Here is a 19898-nt window from a genome sequence, read left to right as displayed (position 1 = left end):
AGATGACCAAGACTTTTAAAAAGGAGCTACGGGTAAATTGGATAAACTGATCCAAGCATGTCTCTAGGTCTAAATCCAACAACATCTTTGGGGCATCCTCCAGCGGAAGGTGGAGAAGCACAAGATCTTGAATATCCCCCAGCTCAGTCATGTCATGGAGGAGTGGAAGACTATTGCAGTGGCAATTTATGAGGCCGTGGTGAAATCCATGGGCAGGAGGATTAAAGTTGTTCTGCAAAATCATGGTAGCCACACAAAATATTGAACTTCAGGGACTTTTACTTTAGGGTGTACTCACTTTAGTTACCAGGGGTTTAGCTACTAATGGCTATAATTTGAGCTTTTTGAGGGGTAACATAAATTTACACTGCTATAAGCTTTAAACAGACTACCTTTCATTGTGTCAAAGCGAAGTTTCAATTAAGTATTCGGATAAAATCTCTGCAGTAATGTAAGGGGTATACTCCCTTTCTTGACACACTGTAAAATGCCTTTCAGAGTTTGTAAGGTACACATAAACCCAAAAACTGATGTTTTTTAAAACCTGTGTTTATGTGACAACTCCCTATCAATTTGTTGAATGCAGTTCTCAAAGCAACAACACACAATAAAGACTTCTTGGACTCCATTGGCCGTTAGCTTCCCTACCGCATACATTACACGCCATCACGACTTCCAGCAGCACGTGATCTCTTTCCGACACATTAGCTCATCTGGCCCCAAGGGCTCTCACATCCCCTTGACGTAGTCAAGCGACAGTCTGACGAGCCCTTGGAGGGTCATCCACTGAGTGAGCTGCTTGAGTTGGGGGGTGTTTGGGTGGAGGTGCTAGCAGGGTTGGCGCTTGTAATGAGCACCAGATTGTGTTTCTGTGGGAGGTGTTCCACAGGGAAGCCTTTTCAGACCCAAGTTTCCAATTTTGGACTCTGGCCGGTGCCCATTTTCCGATTCTAATGGATTAAAACTAACTGTTTGATGAGAAAGTGGACATATAAAAACAGGGGGTTTGTAAATACAGAACAAGGCTATTATGATTTTCACAAATATGCTGTCAAAATGGCTGACATAAATGTTTTATACAACAGGGGCGGCGGTCTATTACAAAAAAACAAAAGTCAGTGAAAAAAATTCCCAAATTCCAAGCTTCACACCTTTCCTATGTCCAGATTAAATCCTGCAGATGATTGGATAAATCAGAACACCCCACAGAACTCTGTAGAGACTGTATAAGGACTAGATATATTGATACATTCACACGTGAAGTAAATAAGAATAAAATGAGTAAATAACATTAAAATATATGGGTAATCATTCACATTAACTATCACTAAATGATTAATGACCCATTACCCTCTGGTTGGCGTGAAAGGCCCCATATAACAAGGACTAAAAGCCTCAGAGTCAGTTTCTTTCCCAAGGCCATCACGACCCGAAACAAGCACGCAATTTGGCAATTTTTGTTGCTGCTTAAATGTCACTCATTTTCATTGCACTATTATTTCAACTGAGGCCCTGTTCTAATATTTGCCTATGTATCCTGACATTATTTTATCTTATAATTTTGGTACTACCATGTGTAATCTTGTTGCAAACTATATTCACTACATTTGGGTTCTTTAACTTAAAAGATTTTAGCCTCTTCCTGACTGACTTAACAAAAGCAAACAGATTCTTATTATTACATCTGCAAAGACCTGCAAAACAAAAATCAATATTTTTCCAGATTTTCTTGGTTTTCATTTCCACATTGAAGCAAATCCTGAAACAAAAATGTAAAACATTTTCTGGCGTATGTTCTTTAGTACAGCCTAGTAATGCCTTTACACATACTGATTCCAAAGTGGCAAATACAACTCAAAATTGGTTTAATGTCGACTCAATAGACTTCCGACTACCTGAAATTGAAGTTTTAGACTTGACTCTTTTCCTCCCAATTATTATAAGGCTTGATGGTTTTCACCAGACTTAACTCTAACCTCCAAACTCCCTTTCCTTGACGATTACCTAAGACACTATTATTTTACATTACTGATGTTAAGGAGGTCCGGAAGGGGAGCTTTCAGATGAGAAAAATCCATTCCATCATAAATCCCTCCTCTGAGCCCTCTCTTTTTATTAAATCTTTAAGGTAACACAAAACAGATCAGCCCTTAAGGGTGTAGGAATAAAAAAACAACATGATTGGGCATATTGACAATTTTTTAATAATTAAAACAACAAACTGGCATCCTATGAAATATCCTTTGCAACTGTCAGGTATTAAAAATAAAATAAATGTATCAACTGGCTAGGGTTGCAACTAACATTTATTTTAATAATCAATGAAAAAAGTATATAAAACAATAAAAAATACAAGTGGTTGTCAAATAACAGTAAACTAAAATACATACGTGTGTAAGATACCCTTTCCGGACCACCTTATCCAAAGCTCATTTTACACTTGGACTTATCATTGGTCGGTTGGTTGGATCCCTTAACCACTAAGGTCTTAGGGGCATTATTTCCTGTGGGTTGTCTTGGACAAGTACAGCCTGGTGAAGGCCATCCCTCTCCAGGCTATGATAGAGAATCTTCTGCTCGTGTTGAGTGAACCATGTTGTCATTATTATTATTATTTTTATTACTTAATGCATTTTATTATTTTTTTAAATATTTTTTTCCTCTGTATATCTGCAGCCCTCTGTTCCCTTGATAACTGTTAACTCTGTAGTGTTTGACCATTTCATGCTAATTGTGTATGTAATCATGCAATGTTCAATTAAAAAAATGAAAAAAATGGTAAGATACATTTCTATAAACAGTCTCAAGGTGCTTTATGCTGGACCAAATTGGTACTACAACCTTTGACTTCGCAACAAGATCCAATACACTTATTTGAATTGATTTGATGTGTACTGTAAGATCAAACATCCAGTTCGATCCACCATTTCTGTTTGTCCCTCACCCCCCTCATCACCCCCCTCCGGAGGAAGCAGAGCCTTTTACAACAAAGACATTTAAAACATGTTCTTTGTTCCTTTATCTCTTTGTTTCATTATCCTCACTGTAAAATGTGGAACTGGAGTCGTCCAATTTCGTTGTTACAATATATCCCATGTTGTAACAATGACAATAAAGGCATATTCTATTCTATTCTATTATATAAATCGTGCAACATGACTAATCAATGAGGTGATTTGTTGCCATCGCTTTGAATAATTGATTTTAATGAAATCGTTGTCGAAGCCCTGCAACTGACCACCAAGCTCAGCGGACCACGTACTTGACATTTGATCCTTGTGTTCCGCAGGCCTCTCGGGGAACCCAGTGGACCTGGAGAAGAGACATGCGGCGTTCGGCAAGAACTTCATTCCCCCCAAAAAGGCCAAAACTTTCCTGCAACTGGTTTGGGAAGCGCTGCAAGACGTCACGCTCATTATCCTGGAAATTGCTGCCATCATCTCGTTGGGCTTGTCCTTCTACAACCTGGAAGGCGGAGACAGTGAAGGTATGTTTGCCTGGAGCCTGACATTTCATTATATTTGTGGCTTCAGGCCACATTCAGGTCAATCATGAGCTTGATTGCTGCTAATTAATTTTGAAATCGGCTTCTACATCAGTGTTCTCGTTTGCCCGCGTCCCTGCGTCCTAGACGCATCATTTTTGCTGGGGACTCATTGGGTAAAATCAACGTGTGTCCCCGGGACGCAAAATTTTTGACACCAAATTGTCATTATTACCCGATTACTTTTTTTTTTTTTTTTTTAACAAAGATTTACCGCACTCCAAACTTTTCGTCAGGCAGATCCACCATCCGCCATTGTTGTTTTGGTCTTGCGCTGATCTTGGCAAACGAGATTTCGTTGCTTCCAGATGACGTCATTGTTGTGGCGGTTGTCGAGTGAAAGAGAAGTATGCCTCCGAAAAAACAGTTGGTATTAGGTGCAAATCAACCAAAAATTGGTGATTTCTTCATTGTCGGTAATAAGCCGAAACATAACACAGAAAGTGGTAACAACGGCAATAATTCCGGCACGAAAAAACGGCAGAGAAATTCTTCAGAAGACCGCGAAGGCATACCTGCCAAGTACTCCGGTTTTGCCGTAATGGGTACGGTTTTCTTTAACCCACTACGGTGTTACGGTTGGGTCACATGAACTACGGTTTTCCCTTTAAAAAAAATAAAGTCGTAAAAACATTCCACCGCAAGATGGAGACAAAGTACCATTTCAAACAACGACCACATCAGCACTGCAAGTCGTCTGGCAGTTCTGATATATCACTGCGCGAGGTTTATTTTTAGCTCAATTGGAGCACCGTAATTGGCAGCGGGAATAGAGGTCATTTGGATATCATTAATTTTGCTAAAGTGAATCAACCCACGCATGTTTATGGCTTTTCAGTCCCTTATTATCTGCTTTTCAGCAGATAAAAATCTTTTGGCCTCGCATGTTCAATTGACACTGCCTTGCTCAACTTTGAGAAGTGACTGATTCTCAATGGAGCAGTGACACTTAGAAATGTGCCAGTGAAATTGTTTGCATGATATATTGAGATTTAGCCTTTAGTTTGTTTATTAAATATGTGCTCAAGTCAGTTAAGTTAAATGGGGAATTTCTAAGATGAACAGTGATAACTGCTTTGTATTACCAATTAACTGTGATGATTAAAACTGAATGAAAATACAGTGGGACCTCACTACTTCGCGGTTCCACGTTCGCGGGTTCAGAGCTTCGCGGGTCTAAATAATAATAAAATAAAATAATAACAAAAAAAATATTTTTTAAGCATTTTTGAAGGGGCGTCGCTACTTCGTGGGTCCACTTTCGCGGGTTCAGAGCTTCGCAGGTCTAAAATAATAATAATAAAATGAAATTTAGGCATTTTTGAAGGGGGCGTCGCTACTTCGTGGTTCCATGTTCGCGGGTTCGTAGCTTCGTAGGTCCAAAAAATAATAAAATAAAATAATTGATTTTTTATTTATTTATTTTTTAAGCATTTTTGAAGGGGCGTCGCTACTTCGCGGATTTTCACTTTTCGCGGGTGGTTTCGATCCCCATTAACCGCGATAACTGAGAGATTACTGTATAGATTAATATAATTATTTCAGCAATAATATTTTGTATAATGTACAATATTGTTGTGAACTGAAAAATCTTGAAGTGATAACTGATTTGTATTACCAATAAACTGTGTTGATTAAAACTGAATGAATATATAGATTTATATAATATATTTGTCGCCGATTTACAATTCAACCGCGATAACAGTATATTTTGGGGACCCATAGATCTCTGTTGGGACCCATAGATTTTTGAGCATGCGAGTCCCTGGGACCCATCACTTTTCAGAGGTAAAATGAACACTGCTACATGATAAGAAAGCACTGCATTGCGCTTGCTCACCAAGGTAGCCTTCAGCTATTGGTGCTTTGGATGTGATGAAAACCTTGTTTTGACACAGTTTTCTTGAAAAAGTAACATACCGTATTCGTATTTATTGCACATTTTCTACCTATAATAGAAGTCGGCGTGCGTGTGCATTATACAAGAGAGCTGGGTTTACACGCTTAGATAGTATTACCCTAGTATATTACACTTAGGTAGTCAGCCCTTTGAGACTCTTTGTGATTAAGGGCTATACAAATAAAAGTGACTTGACTTGACTAATGCAGTAGTACAATGATACCTCTTCATACAAGTTTAATTCGTACCAGGATCGTGCTCTAGCTCGAATTACTCATGTAACGAGCACATTTTCTTGATATGATATGATTGAAAACTCAATTCTGTCCCCGTTTTCCCATAAGCGCCCAACTGAATCATGAAGAGCTGTAAACACATCTTCCTAAACATTAAAAACAAGTAAAATAGTAATTAAAAACAAGTGAAGTAGTAAAATAGTAATTTAACAAAAAAAGTAAACTAATAATAGAATGATATTGACAAAATAAAATATGAGTTTATTATGAGACTTTACCACTGGAAAGTGGGCAAAACTAAGTTTTATGCGTGGTATGGTGAAAGGGTTGGGTGGGCAAGGATGCAAGGTTGAGTGACTGAGATTGCCTACCTGTCAACTTTTACGCTTTCCCGGAATTTATCCATTGTTTGATCATTTCAAATTGTGTACGCCGTATTACAATTTTTGAGGGGAATTAAAACAAATTTTTTTTCACCAATCTCGTCTTGCCCATTTCGGCTTTATCCGGATTGTCTGTCACTAGTAGCAGACGACAACGTCATCATAGATTTTTAATATTGTTGAGGTACTCTATAGTCTGACTTGCTATGGGTGAACAGTTGCCATGTTGTGTTTGTAAGGTTTATTATCGCTTAAAAGGAGAATTGCAATCATTGATAAGGGGAGCAATTGGTGGAGGTTGACAGGTATGTGAATCAAATAGACTATTAATAATACATAAGCATTTACTGTACACTTAAAATAAAAGTCACTGGAACTTAAATTAACGCACACACACTTTTTTTCACAGCACATCTTTTTTTTGCCTCATAGATTGCGTGCACAAACGAACCAGCTGAGGCTTGCATTTAGAAGTCACAGTAGTGAGCGGTCTCTAGTGGTAGCCTCTGGGACTGCTTGTAAACCGTATTTTCCAAGCAAGAGACTTGTTACAAATACAATTTGTATTCTCGTGTGAAGCGGTGATCGTATGAAGTACCACTGCATTACGATTTTTGAGCAATGATTTATCAGAAGATATCGCTGACCACAGTCCCAAAACAAGGAATGCAACCACATCTCTCAACCCACAAGACACCTACGCTCCATTTTAATAACATTATCCAAATTGTCAAGTCAAGTCATGTTTATTTGTATAGCCCTTAATCACAAAGAGTCTCAAAGGGCTGCACAGATCAAAGACTATTGCAAACTACAGACTATTATGACACCATCCCCTCATCTAAAACCTACATGAGGGCAAATAATACACAGATATTGTCAACAATAAGTTATTCTTATGCTACAGAGTAGAAGTGTGTTTTAAGCTTAATTTAAACATTTCCACTGAGGTTGCAGATTGAATCTTAGGGGGAAGAGCATTCCACAGCATCGGGCCCGGATGGCGAATGCTCTCTAACCTGCGGATCTCTTCTTGGCTCTTGGGATCACTAGTAGACCAGCGTTTTCAGAGCGAAGGCGCCGTGCCGGAACATAGGGGGAAATTAAATCTGAAAGATATGAGGGAGCAAGTCCATGCATGATTTTGTATAATACCAACAGAACCTTAAAATCACAGCTTGCGCTAATGTGATCAAACTTTCTTGTCTTAGTTAAAAGCCTCGCTGCAGCATTTTTTACCAGCTGAAGGCTCTTGATTTTGGACTTCGGGAGACCGGAGAGTAGTGCATTACAGTAATCGACACTGGAAGTAACAAACGAATTATAATCTCCGTATCTGACTGAGACAGCATAGGACGAATTTTAGCAATGTTTCGAAGATGGAAGAAAGCCTTTCTAGTAATATTCTTCACGTGTGTTTGAACGGACAGATCGGGGTCAAATATGATACCTAAATTTTTGACTGAGTCACTCTGGGTGATATTACTTTTTTCAATGTTCAGAGCTGTTTTTGAGAAATCACTTGAATGCGGGGTAAAAAAGCGCGTGGGGTGACGAGGAGGGCTGCCGCAACACCCTGTGTTTGTGTGTGGATTAGCCGTAGTTATAATAATAATGCAGAGAACCATACCGTTATAAAACTCTGGCATTTGCAACATGTTATCACACCCCACAACACTGCCGCTGGGGCATACCATTGCAAAAAAGGGGGTGTTCACAGTCCCTATAACACCCGGCCGCCTCACCTCAAAATTTGTCGCTTACAATTAGGGTTGCACAATTAACGGAAATCTATTTGACATTGCAATGTGACGTAGGATTTATAGATGGCAAACCCTAACAAAGCTCCCTAGAAGAGGGCGGTGTTTACTTAAATTTCACCTTTTAATAATCATGTAAAATTCACTTAAAATCTCATTCCAAGACGTACCCAAAGTAAATTGAATGCTGTTGTTGAACCGTTTGGATAATCTGTGCGTTTTTGGTCTCTTTTATAGGGAAACACTCTGAAGTTTTTTCCCCAATTGAAATAATCACTGCAAGTGCTAATAACACTGAACAATATAAGTTGGAACACACAGAATTGGTTGGCTTTTATTCTTGCCTGAATTATTTTTTTTTGTAATCACATGCAAGATGGTGTTATTTTCGATTGTTCTCGATTGTTCTCAGCTCAGGGATGCTGCTGGAAATGTGAATTTCCCTTCGGGGATGAACAAAGTATCTATCTATCTATCTCTCTATCTCTCTATCTCTCTCTCTCTCTCTCTCTATCTATCTATCTATCTATCTATCTATCTATCTATCTATCTATCTATCTATCTATCTATCTATCTATCTATCTATCTATCTATCTATCTATCTATCTATCTATCTATCTATCTATCTATCTATCTATCATGAGTTTAGCATGGGGATCTTAGCTGAAAAACAGCTGGGACAAATTTACAAAGCCTTACCTGGTCCCAGGGGCAAATTGATTACAATCTGAAAAAACTAAACAGTAGTATTTTGCACATTTTTCTAAGGTTATGTCTAGGTGTTTTTTAAATTAATGCAAGCACTGGATTGGTCGATTCTTGCCCAAAATTGGTTGTTTTTTTAGAGTATGCATTGACTTGGTAATAAATGACTCCATGGGAATATAATGTAGAGTTCTAAGAAAACAGATCCTAATTGGCGATCCTGAAAAGTCTTCTTCCTTTGCATTTTTTCCCAAGCTTGTGGCCAGGTGTCTGGTGGCGTAGAGGATGAAGGCGAGGCCCAGGCGGGCTGGATCGAGGGTGCAGCCATTTTGTTCTCTGTCATCATCGTGGTGCTGGTGACGGCATTCAACGATTGGTCCAAAGAGAAGCAATTCAGAGGTCTGCAGAGTCGCATCGAGCAGGAACAGAAGTTTACGGTCATTCGCAAAGGACAAGTCATACAGATCCCTGTGTCCGAGATGGTTGTGGGTGACATTGCTCAGATCAAATATGGTATGCAAACGCCAGCATATGTTTGCATTCGAGCAAATGTCATTTGAGATGGTCACTGATATCCTTTTGTTGGACCTCCAGGCGATCTGCTGCCCGCCGATGGCATTTTGATCCAAGGCAATGACCTAAAGATTGACGAGAGTTCCCTGACTGGAGAGTCCGATCAAGTCCGCAAGTCTTTGGAGAAGGATCCTATGCTGTTGTCAGGTGAATACAAAAAATACATTTTCAGTCCAAAAGGAATACATGGTATACGATTTTTACCATAGAACAGGGGTCAGGAACCTATAGCCCTCTAGCCATATATGATTCTTTTCATGACGCGTATGGTTTGGAGATAAACACAATTATTTAATATATTGTTTCATGCGCAGTCGATTGACGCACGTGTGAAGCCCAGCCAATACTGACTGTTGAAAGGGTTACGTCCATTATTTATAGGACAAATTTAAACAAAAGTCAAGGTGTCACACCAACAGACCGTGTTGGCTGTAAATCGCTAAATAGTCCAATCAATGGAAGCTCATTAAACAACCTATGTTTATTGTTTAGACACTTTATGATAAAAAGCTACAAAAAAAACACCCAAAATCTCTAGCAAAGTACTCAGAGTGATTTGATAGGTTGAGCTTATAGGAATAGGGGAGTTATACAGACATGGCACACACACTTCTCCTCGCTCAGCGATATCTTCATTGAAAGTAAATGCATTGATATCTTCGTTTGTAGTATTTTGTGACATTTTTACAAAAGACCTTTGCTCGCTCCTTCTTTTGAAACCATTATTTAGGACAAACTAGTGTGACGCTCCAACACTCATAATTAACTGCAGGAGGAAGACACCACCTTTTACCAAAGAATCCGGACTACAGAGTGCATCAGAATAAAAGATGCATGCTCAAATTTAAGAACGAATCTCAATTTTGTCTTTTACAAGCCTCCCTTGATTTCAGGCTGCAAGCTTGAACAGCCATAAAAAAAGTTAATTCACGTCCATTTCTTACATTTGAAGCCCGGTGCCGGACCTGCAGGCAACAGCATTGGGAATTCATCGTATATGCCTTTGGTGTGCCCGGCACATCAGTTGCTTCGTTTTCAGTTCTACTTTGAGTTATTTACGGGACGTGTTTTTGGATCATGCGACCATTCAAAATGGCAATTACCAAGACGAGAACATATTTACTACTGCGCCGAAAGAAAAGGCATGCAAACCTCTATTTCTAGACAACAGTGCGAGGGCAACCTTACTATAGAGAATAGTGCCAGATTGCAACACAGACGTGAGACGTCGTCCTCCTGTGTGTTTGTTACTGGTGCCTGCCGTGGTAATGGACAAAATTGCATTCGCTTTTCATCATTCCTCGAGGATTAAAGGAAACTGATATTGACGCAGTTGATAAGAATTACTTGTTTTTGCTCTGAGTTGATTTTATTTTATCAATTGTATTTATCAATCGACCAGCCGGCAAAGATGGGACGCTGCGTCGTTGCTGATATGGACTTTTTGGACTATTTTACAGGCTTGAGGCGTCGTTGATGTCATGCATTTTCCGGACAAATTTCAACATGTTACCTAGTGTCTCTTTTATTGATGTTTACTATGTCTGTGTACTGTTACCCAATGCTAAATCTATTCCACCCTGGTCATCCTGGAAGTGGGATTACCACTTGTGAGGCGCCTTCTCAAGGTTTCCTTTTTCCTCACGCTGAGGTTTTGAGTTTTCCATTGCCCGCTTGTTGGTTTAAGGCCATGGTGTAATTGTAATCCTGTGCAGTCCTTTGAGACATTTTTGTGATTAAGGGCTTTACAAATGAATGTGACTTGACTTGACGTGACTAGAATAGTTCTTAAGTCCTAGGCCAGATGTAAAATCCTTGGAAAGCAACCTTTAAGTCAACATTTCATGGTAGGAACAGTGTTATCCTCTTTAACGCTTTTTGCTTGCCATGTCTCTGTTAACTTTTTAGTTTTGATTTGGTGCCAAGTTAGCCTATTGACTGTTAGCATTTAATGAATGGTATTACACTGCTGTAGACAATGTAAAACAATCGTCGCCTTTTAATCAAATTCTAACTAAGAATTGTACTCTTTATTGAACCATTAAAATCATGTTTAGATAACTAATTACAATATTTCTGTGCAATAGCGTTTCAATCCTAAAGGTTTCTTTTTTCTACTAGGAACACATGTGATGGAGGGCTCGGGCCGGATGGTGGTGTCTGCTGTTGGCCTGAACTCCCAGACTGGAATCATCTTCACGTTGCTCGGTGCCAGTGATAACGAAGAAGAGAAAAAAGCCAAGAAAAGTACGAGTGAGATGCACCAAAAAAACAAAAAAAAAACAACAACAAATAAACCGGAACATCATCGTTTTTTGTGCTCGTATGGACTTTTTTCGGCAAACAAATGAGCCAAATTCCACTTATCATTTCGACTGGATTCACACTACGAGCATAAGTGAGCTTTAAAATGCATAAAAAAATGATATCAATAAATAAAACTGTTATATTACAGTAAATGTAATACAATATAGCGAAAAAAACAAATTCAGAATTTCTAACTGATCTCCCATCTTCTGCTGCTAGCCATTTAATTGATTGCAAATAAATTCTTCAACTCTCCAGGCATTTGACCGTTATTTTTATATAATCTCGTGTCTTTTCCGTATGTAAACACAAGGAAATATGATACATAGTAAATCTCTACTTGCCAACAATTAAAAATAAATTTGAACCAGAGTGGTTGTGCACCATTGGAGCATCACCTGTGTTAAGACACGAAACTCTCATTTTGGCAGGGTCATTGGCACATGGGAATTCAAAACCGAAAGAGTAAGACTTAGGCTAGGTTCACACTGCAGGAAAATGTGCTTCTTTTTTTTCTCGGACGCAGCCTGAATTGAAAGTCCGTCTGAATGGCACATATCTCATTTTTCTTTTTTTCACACCAGACTCAAGCCACTTTCATACTGCTGTGTGAACGGTCAAAACGCATTCATGCGACCTCCACATCATCAATAGGCAGTAAATGTCGCTATTATGCCTTCAACCAGGCGGGAGAAATCAACAACCACGGAGGACGAAAACACAGAGTGGCATGAATTAATTTGAAACTCACGGAAGCCAACATCACATTGCATGCAACTGGATTCACAACATGTCTCTTGAGCAAGCAGTGGAGTTCATTCTTAAGGCGATAGTATCCTCTGGTGGTAGTTAACAATATTTACATTTAAATCGCACAACATGGGCTCACCACCTGTAGGAGGGGCCAAAGGGGTCGGGTGCGCAGAGAGCTGGGTAGCTGCCAAGGGAGGGGTCCTTGGCGCAACGATCCCCGGCTACAGAAACTGGCTTTTGGGACATGGAACGTTACCTCTCTGGCAGGGAAGGACCCCGAGTTGGTGCGTGAGAAATTCCGACTAGATATAGTTGGACTCACCTCCACGCACGGCTTGGGCTCTGGTACCAGTCCTCTCGAGAGGGGTTGGACTCTCTTCCACTCTGGAGTTGCCCGTTGTGAGAGGCGCAGAGCCGGTGTGGGCATATTAGTTGCTCCACGGCTCGGCGCCTGTACGTTGGTATTCACCCCAGTAGACAAGAGGGTAGCCTCCCTCCGCCTTCAGGTGAGGGTCCTGACTGTTATTTGTGCTTATGCACCAAATAGCAGTTCGGAGTACCCACCCTTCTTGGAGTCCTTAGAGGATGTGCTTGAGAGCGCGCCCCCCGGTGACTCCGTCGTACTGCTGGGAGACTTCAACGCTCACGTGGGCAATGACAGTGAGACCTGGAGGGGCCTGGTGGTGAGTTGGCTTCGATGGTGGGGGAAGATGCCAGCCCGACTTGGCAGACCCAAGCGTGTTGTGAGGATCTGTTGGGAACGGCTGGCTGAACCTCCTGTCAGAAGAAGTTTCTGGGGGGAGCGGTGTGCCATCGACACTGTGTATAGTGCCAACTGGGCGCTGTTGACCTCGACCTGGGACGTTGTGAATCGGTGGGCGGAGTACTTCGAAGACCTCCTCAATCCCACCGACACGTCTTCCTCTGGGGAAGCAGAGCCTGAGGACTCTGGGTTGGGCTCTCGTATCTCTGGGGTTGATGTCACCGAGGTAGTCAAAAAACTCCTCGGGGGCAGGGCCCCGGGGGTCGATGAGATCCGCCCAGAGTTCATTAGGGCTCTGGATGTTGTGCAACATCCCGTGGACATTGGGGACAGTGCCTCTGGACTGGCAAACTGGGGTGGTGGTGCCCGTTTTTAAGAAGGGGGACCGGAGAGTGTGTTCCAACTACAGGGGAATCACACTTCTCAGCATCCCTGGTAAGGTTTATTCAGGGGTACTGGAGAGGAGGGTCTGCCAGGAAGTCGAATCTCGGATTCAGGAGGAACAGTGTGATTTTCGTCCTGGCCGTGGAACACTGGACCAGCTCTATACACTCTGCAGGGTCTTTGAGGGTGCATGGGAGTTTGCCTGTCCAGTCTACGTGTGTTTTGTGGACTTGGAGAAGGCATTCGACCGTGTTCCTCGGGAGGCCCTGTGGAGGGTGCTTCGGGAGTATGGGGTACCGCACAGTCTTATCCGGGCTGTGCGGTCCCTCTCGTCCCCTCTGAGTCCCGGTGCCAGAGTCTGCTCCGCATTGCCGGCAGTAAGTCGGATTTGTTCCCGTGCATACTAGTCACATTTATTTGGAAATGTGAACTCGCAAAAACATCTCATTTCACCCAAAAATCGGAAGTGAGCATTAAGTTCTGCAGTGTGAACCTAACCCTGGTCCAAATGGAGACAAATTTCCTGAAATGGTGATGATATTCAATGTCGTTCCACCCTGGGAGAGTGGAATGTCTGTGAAAAAAAGTCAACAAAACAAAAAGTGCTGAGTCAGCTTTTTGGTGCATTTTTTACATATAAGGTAAACTACCTGACTGACTTTTAAAGATGCTATTAATATACAATGTACTTCTGGCCTGGGAGAGTGGAATGTCTTTCTCTGAAAAAATGCCGGGCCAATAAAACAAAAAGTTGTGAGTCACCTATTTGGGGCATTTTTCTCAATGAGGGTAACCAACCTGACTGAAAGACGGTGGTCATAAATTAACTCCTTTTCCCCCTTTATATATATATATATATATATATATATATATATATATATATATATTTCATAGATCCCAAACAAATAAATGATAATCTTTGCTGCAGTGTAAATCCAGTCATGTGCAATCAAAAATGTCCTCAGTATGAGCTAGCATTTAATTCACCTTTTTTGTCAGGATGACCAATCATCAGTCATCAGTGTGGTGTTCCTGACGAATGAATGAAATAATCCATGGCCTTCTTTGTTAAATGCCTCCACTGGTATTGACTTGTATATAATATAAAAAAAGCGCATTATTTTCAAAAGATTCTTCCATGTGCACACAGCGTTGCGATGTGAGGCTACGAGCTGCTGGAGCAGGCGACTGATCTTTCATTGTCTTTGTAATTTGCTTGTGATCATGCTCTCGTCATTGTTTTTGATTTCCCGTCTGCTCATTTGTTTCCTTGGCTAATGTTTGAGTTTGTCAGGCATTCATTTGGTAAGCATATAAATGGACCAAGTCAGTGCAAAGATGGAGGCAGTCTGCATTAAGTCATGTTTTCATTTAATCTTTCAATGCATTCCTCAAAGAAATTGAACGGGAAAAAAAAGAACAATAACTGTATTAACATTTTTATGAAATAGTAAATTTAGATGGAACTTATTACCATGAACTGGAATCAGATTGTTTAAAAAGTACATATTCTCACATTCCTGCCCAGAAGATATCGTCAGAATGCTACCATAAAGGGACCGTGTGTATTATTTAACACCTTCTAGTGGTGAAAGAAAATGTGTTCATTGAAAAAATATAGATTTAAGGGAAGCAAAATTACAGGAACTATTATATAAATATTCATTTTTACAGCGGTACCAAAAACCTTCATTCAGGAAAAATCTACTCTGTAAAAGAAATACAAATTTCTCAACCTATTGTTTTTTTTTAATAAAAATTAACATTGGTATGATAGTTCATGTATTTTGTACAGTAAGTGCTTATATATTCTTGACTAGTATTCTATTGAATGTTTTTTTTGAATGAAATGTTTTGTACCACTACGAGGCACTGAATATTACACACTGTCCCTTTAAGAGTAGACGTATTATATAAAAATAAAATGGTAAATATTTAGAGAAACATTTACTAGATTCAAGTTGTCTTCCCAATTTAAAGTATAGCTAGAATATTATATACATTTTAATATTAGTATTATTAAATATTATTGGAAATATTATTATACAAAATTATTTTTGTTGTATTTCAGCCATAAAAAACAATATCCCAACGATTAGTTAGTGTTTAATAGATATATTTTTTACATTTAAATATTTACCCTTTGACTTGTGGGGTTTATGGGAATTATGTTTTGACCACTGGGGGACCTGGCAGGGTTTAACTTAATTTGAAATTTGCAAAAAGAAAAAAAAAACTATGAATTTATCATGATCCATGATTTGCTGGCTCAGCAAAAGGCAGCAGCTGTAAATGTCCCCCTCTCCTCTGATTGGTCCATTCCTGCCTATGCTCACAAGGCAAGCGCACACACTGTTTGAAGTTCTCCTTCAGTTTGATTTTTTTGACCCATCTTCTCAGCATTCCGCCCTCTCTCTCTGTCCGAACAGGTAAAAAACAAGGACCCCCCGAAAATCGCAACAAAGGTAACCCCCTCCATTCATCCACCTGTCACTCTGTCCTGCCATCTTCCCTCCCCCGTTCGTCCTCGTCCTTTTCGTAGTCTCCTTGTCCTCTCTGTCCTATTCCTCTCCCCTCTCCACTCCGGTCATCTTCATTCGGCTGGCTGGAGGGCTCGCTCGCTCTTTTGCTTACATTCTTGCGTTCCCATGCTTTCTCGCTCTGTATTAATTTTTTTATTTTTTGTTTTCTGTAGTAAACTGATGTGCATTGCTTTTACTGACAACATGACTGCCAAAGGTTTGAATGAAGGTTCGGCCTCTCAACAGTTAATAGACGACTATTCTTTTTGCAGTTCACATGAGTGCAGACTGATTTTCTTCAAAGTAAGACACATGCAAGCTGTTAATGTTATTTGATGTTGATAGTTTAGTACAGTGTTTTTTTTTAACCAGTGTGCCGTGAGACCATGTCTAGTGTATCACAGGAAACTGCTCAATTTTATCTTTGCAAAAACGCATGCCATTGCAGCCGATTGACTAACACTCATACATATCAGTTGGTGGAGATATATATGTATATGTATATATATATATATATTACTGTATACCAGGTTTCAGTGTCTTTAAAATTTAACTCTGATGAGCCGGGAGTCGAACCTGCGACTTCTCAGTCCCGAGACGAGCGCTACCTGACTTAAAATGGCCAGTAAAGGTCATTCGATACTGGTATAATGTTTTTTTGTTTTGTTTTTTTATATAAATCTTCATTGAAAATATCTCAAGTTGACTTGCGGTTAAAAAGAAGTATGTCCAAAGTATCTTTTAAGTGTTAATGTTGCGCACTTGTCAGATTATTTTTGACATCTCTTCCAGCAGAAAAGCACACTTGTATGTGTTTAATTAAACTTCCTGTGCAAGGTGACATACACGCGCACACACAGACACATGCATATTCCGCACCTCCTGTGGTTTGAACATCTGCTCCTCATTGAGTCTTATAATGACAAATCAAGTGAAAGCTCTTGCATAACGTACGTACGTCTATTTTATAGATTTACAACATCTGAGTCTTAACTCAAATGCCAAATGTTGCTATTCCATCGTGGTCATAATACTTAGCTTCGGGATTTAATTAAATGAATAAACAAAACTGGAAGTTTTAAAAAATGCATTGCATTTTTATTTATTTTTTTCTGTATCGAAATAATTTGCCATTTTTCCACCTTAATATCACAAAAAGAATATTTCCCACAAAATTGTTTTGTCTTTTCATCACAAAAACTTTCACTCCCACAAAGTAAGCCCCCCAAATGGAAGTCATGTGAAAAATAAAACCCTGAAACCTTTTTCATAATCTAAAATAATGTAATTTTACTTAATTTTTGGGGGGACCACCACTCTTTCCAGACTATAAAGCGTACCCAAAACACCCATATTAGCCAGAAATTTGAACATGCACCTTATAGACTCCTGCGCTTTGTGTATGGGGAAAGATTGGAAATGCATACAGGTGTATTACCATAATAGAGCAAATATTGATCACTCAATATTTTTCGCTTACCACAATTGCATGGCAATGGTGGAATTTGGAATCAAAGGGGTTTGAACAATTTTATTGACACTATTAACAGCAAATAAACAATGTGAGGTTTGAACAATTTTTCTCGACAATTTTAACAGCAATTAAGCATATTCACAATTTCGTTATATCTGACAATATGACGTTTTAACAATTTTTTCCGACATTTTTAACAGCAAACACACAATGACTTAGAGCGAATCTTATCCACCAGGCTAATAAGGACATGGATGACAATGTTAAAGGTAATAGGTATTATATCATTATAACACTATTTTTAGTCACGTACCAGATACAAATGTTAGAGAAATGAGAGAGCAGATTATGAATTGCTTTAAGTTATTGTTTCTCTTTTTTTTTGGCTCAAAAATTGTGAGTGACAAACGTCTAATACCTGCGGCCTTGCGTTATCAACAACGTTATATCACAACTAAAAAACAGTTTGACATAAAATGACATAAAACCTTATGCCTTAATGCCTTGATATATGTCGTCTGTATCCCTAGTACTCTAGTGGGTAGGATCCGGCGCTCCCCAGGATCCCTGTTGCATACAATTTTTACAATTATGATCAGCAATGTAGTTCCATTAATTGATCAATGCACAAATGTGGTACTTATTTATTTTTAGTACAAACTTAGCCCTTACTTTACAGTGTGGTGCACCTTTTATAAGAACAAAATAATACAAAAGAGTAATCTGGTGCGCCTTATATGGTGCGCTACCTAATATGGTATAGTTTTTTTCTACAATTTTCTGGAATAATTTAAAATGATCACCTTGAAAAATGGATGACAATCTACATAATTTAGTTGGCTAAAATGACCCGCACCTCACAAGCAAAAAATGCTTGCTGCTATTCTTCTTTCCCTTCTTGTTCTTTTTATTTTTTCCTTTTTGCAGGTCGATGCTTGGAACTTTGATGTTGTTTTGTCTTTCTCATTTTCATCCTTTTTTTTTTAAATCCACTGCCAGCCTCATCTTGGCCTCTTTCTTGTCTTCTCTCTCCTGCCAGCCGTCTATCTTCCATCTATCATCCATCCATCCCACTCAGCTGTCGTGGTTTTGCATTGCTGTGGTTTTTCGGGTGGTCCTTTTTCAGTTTGTCGTCTGTTTGTGAACTTCCTGTCGTTTTCCTTTTGGGTTGTCTGACTCCACCCTAACCCTAACCCTCCACGACCACACTACACGCACCCAACACTAACAAACAAACACACAACATTGTGAAGTCGTGCTGTAATTAGGCAGTGGGTTTGTTAGTTCCATGTTGTTTGATGGATAAGGGCCCCACGGTTCCTGGTTTGAAAGCCAATGCATTCTACTTCATCATCTCTTGTGTTTTGACTTTATCTTGTCTTGTCAAAGTTAAACCTGTATGTTTTGTGTACAGTGTTTACCAGACAAATTTGTGAGACCCTGACAGTCTACGGGGTCCGGGGGCTTGCTCCACCGAAAGAAAATGTTGTTCATTTTACATTCAGATGCATCGATCTGGTGCATTTTTAGAGCAAAATCAAGAATTTATGATCAATGTGTGGCCTTGTAAAATATTGAATCATAAATATACTAGTGATAAAAGGCAATGAAACAGCAGGCATGTCACATTCCCAAAGCATGGTAAACGAGACAGGTTTTTAATGCAAAAAGATCTGCAAAATCAAGAAGCTAGATCCAGGATGAATATGTGCCTTTGTAAATTATTGAATTACAAAAACAAAGGTTATGAAAGGCTATGACACAACAAACATGTCACACCCACAAAGCACGGGAAACGAGATGGGGGTTTCATGCAAAAAAATATGCTGGTTAGCTAATTTGACTAAAAATATACAGTGTTATTCAATGCCAAATGTATCATTTCAGAAAGTAAACAGACCAAATCACTGATATGAGTTTTCACTGTAATTAAAAGTAATACTCAAATCAGAGATTTGCTGAATCACAGTATTTAATATCAGTAGAGCTGCTTTTGTGATTGCTGTTATGACAGGACGCTGGTTCCACTTCGATTGTTTACAGGAGTATGCACAATCAATAGCTACCATTAGGGCCCGTGTCCACCACATTTTTTCCTTGCTCTGAGCATATTTTTCAAATAGTTTGCAATGGCAGAGCCACATTTTTACACTCTGTTACAACTGTTGAAAATGCTGGCAGTGCGACAGATACGTGGCACAAATACACACCATGGCGTTTGCTATCATTTATACAACGAGATATCCAAATGTTATTTTAATTAACTTTCCATTAATATGATTAATAATACAAGGTTATGAGAATCCGATGGGACCAATTAAGTTCACCAGAATCTTCTTATTGTATGGGAAACACTAATGCTTGAATGCTGCTTTTACTTTTGCGTCAAAAGCTTTTGGTCCAAAGCTTTTACTCTGAAGTTAGAACTTTAAGCTTTGGCGTTTTGATTAAATAAATATGAGATGCATTAATCAGTTGTGTAAACCAGAACTGAATAAAAAAAAAAGATACTTTTTTTTTAACCACTGGATTTTTCATATTTTCATAGTTTTATGAGGAATACTTAATCTCTCTGAACATTCTTCTATTAACAT

The 19898-nt window shown here is 39.4% G+C and overlaps 1 protein-coding gene across 2 annotated transcripts in view; it reads left to right on the top strand.

The window, feature by feature from the left end:
- LOC148363595 (plasma membrane calcium-transporting ATPase 1-like) overlaps window positions 1-19898 on the top strand; it is a 139352-nt gene that overhangs the window by 62666 nt on the left and 56788 nt on the right. For both annotated transcript variants that reach the window (XM_088337535.1, XM_088337534.1), the window contains exons 3-7: window positions 3290-3487; window positions 8784-9041; window positions 9123-9248; window positions 11223-11348; window positions 15738-15773. In XM_088337535.1, coding sequence (XP_088193661.1) covers window positions 3290-3487; window positions 8784-9041; window positions 9123-9248; window positions 11223-11348; window positions 15738-15773 — 744 coding nt within the window. The remainder of the gene's footprint in view (window positions 1-3289; window positions 3488-8783; window positions 9042-9122; window positions 9249-11222; window positions 11349-15737; window positions 15774-19898) is intronic.

The sequence above is a fragment of the Urocampus carinirostris genome, chromosome 6 (genome assembly GCF_059441175.1).
Source record: "Urocampus carinirostris isolate Australia breed hairy pipefish chromosome 6, RoL_Ucar_1.0, whole genome shotgun sequence".
In the NCBI taxonomy this organism is placed as follows: Eukaryota; Metazoa; Chordata; class Actinopteri; order Syngnathiformes; family Syngnathidae; genus Urocampus; species Urocampus carinirostris.
The sequence above is the reverse complement of the archived record's forward strand: the minus strand, read 5'-3'. Positions and strand labels throughout refer to the sequence as shown.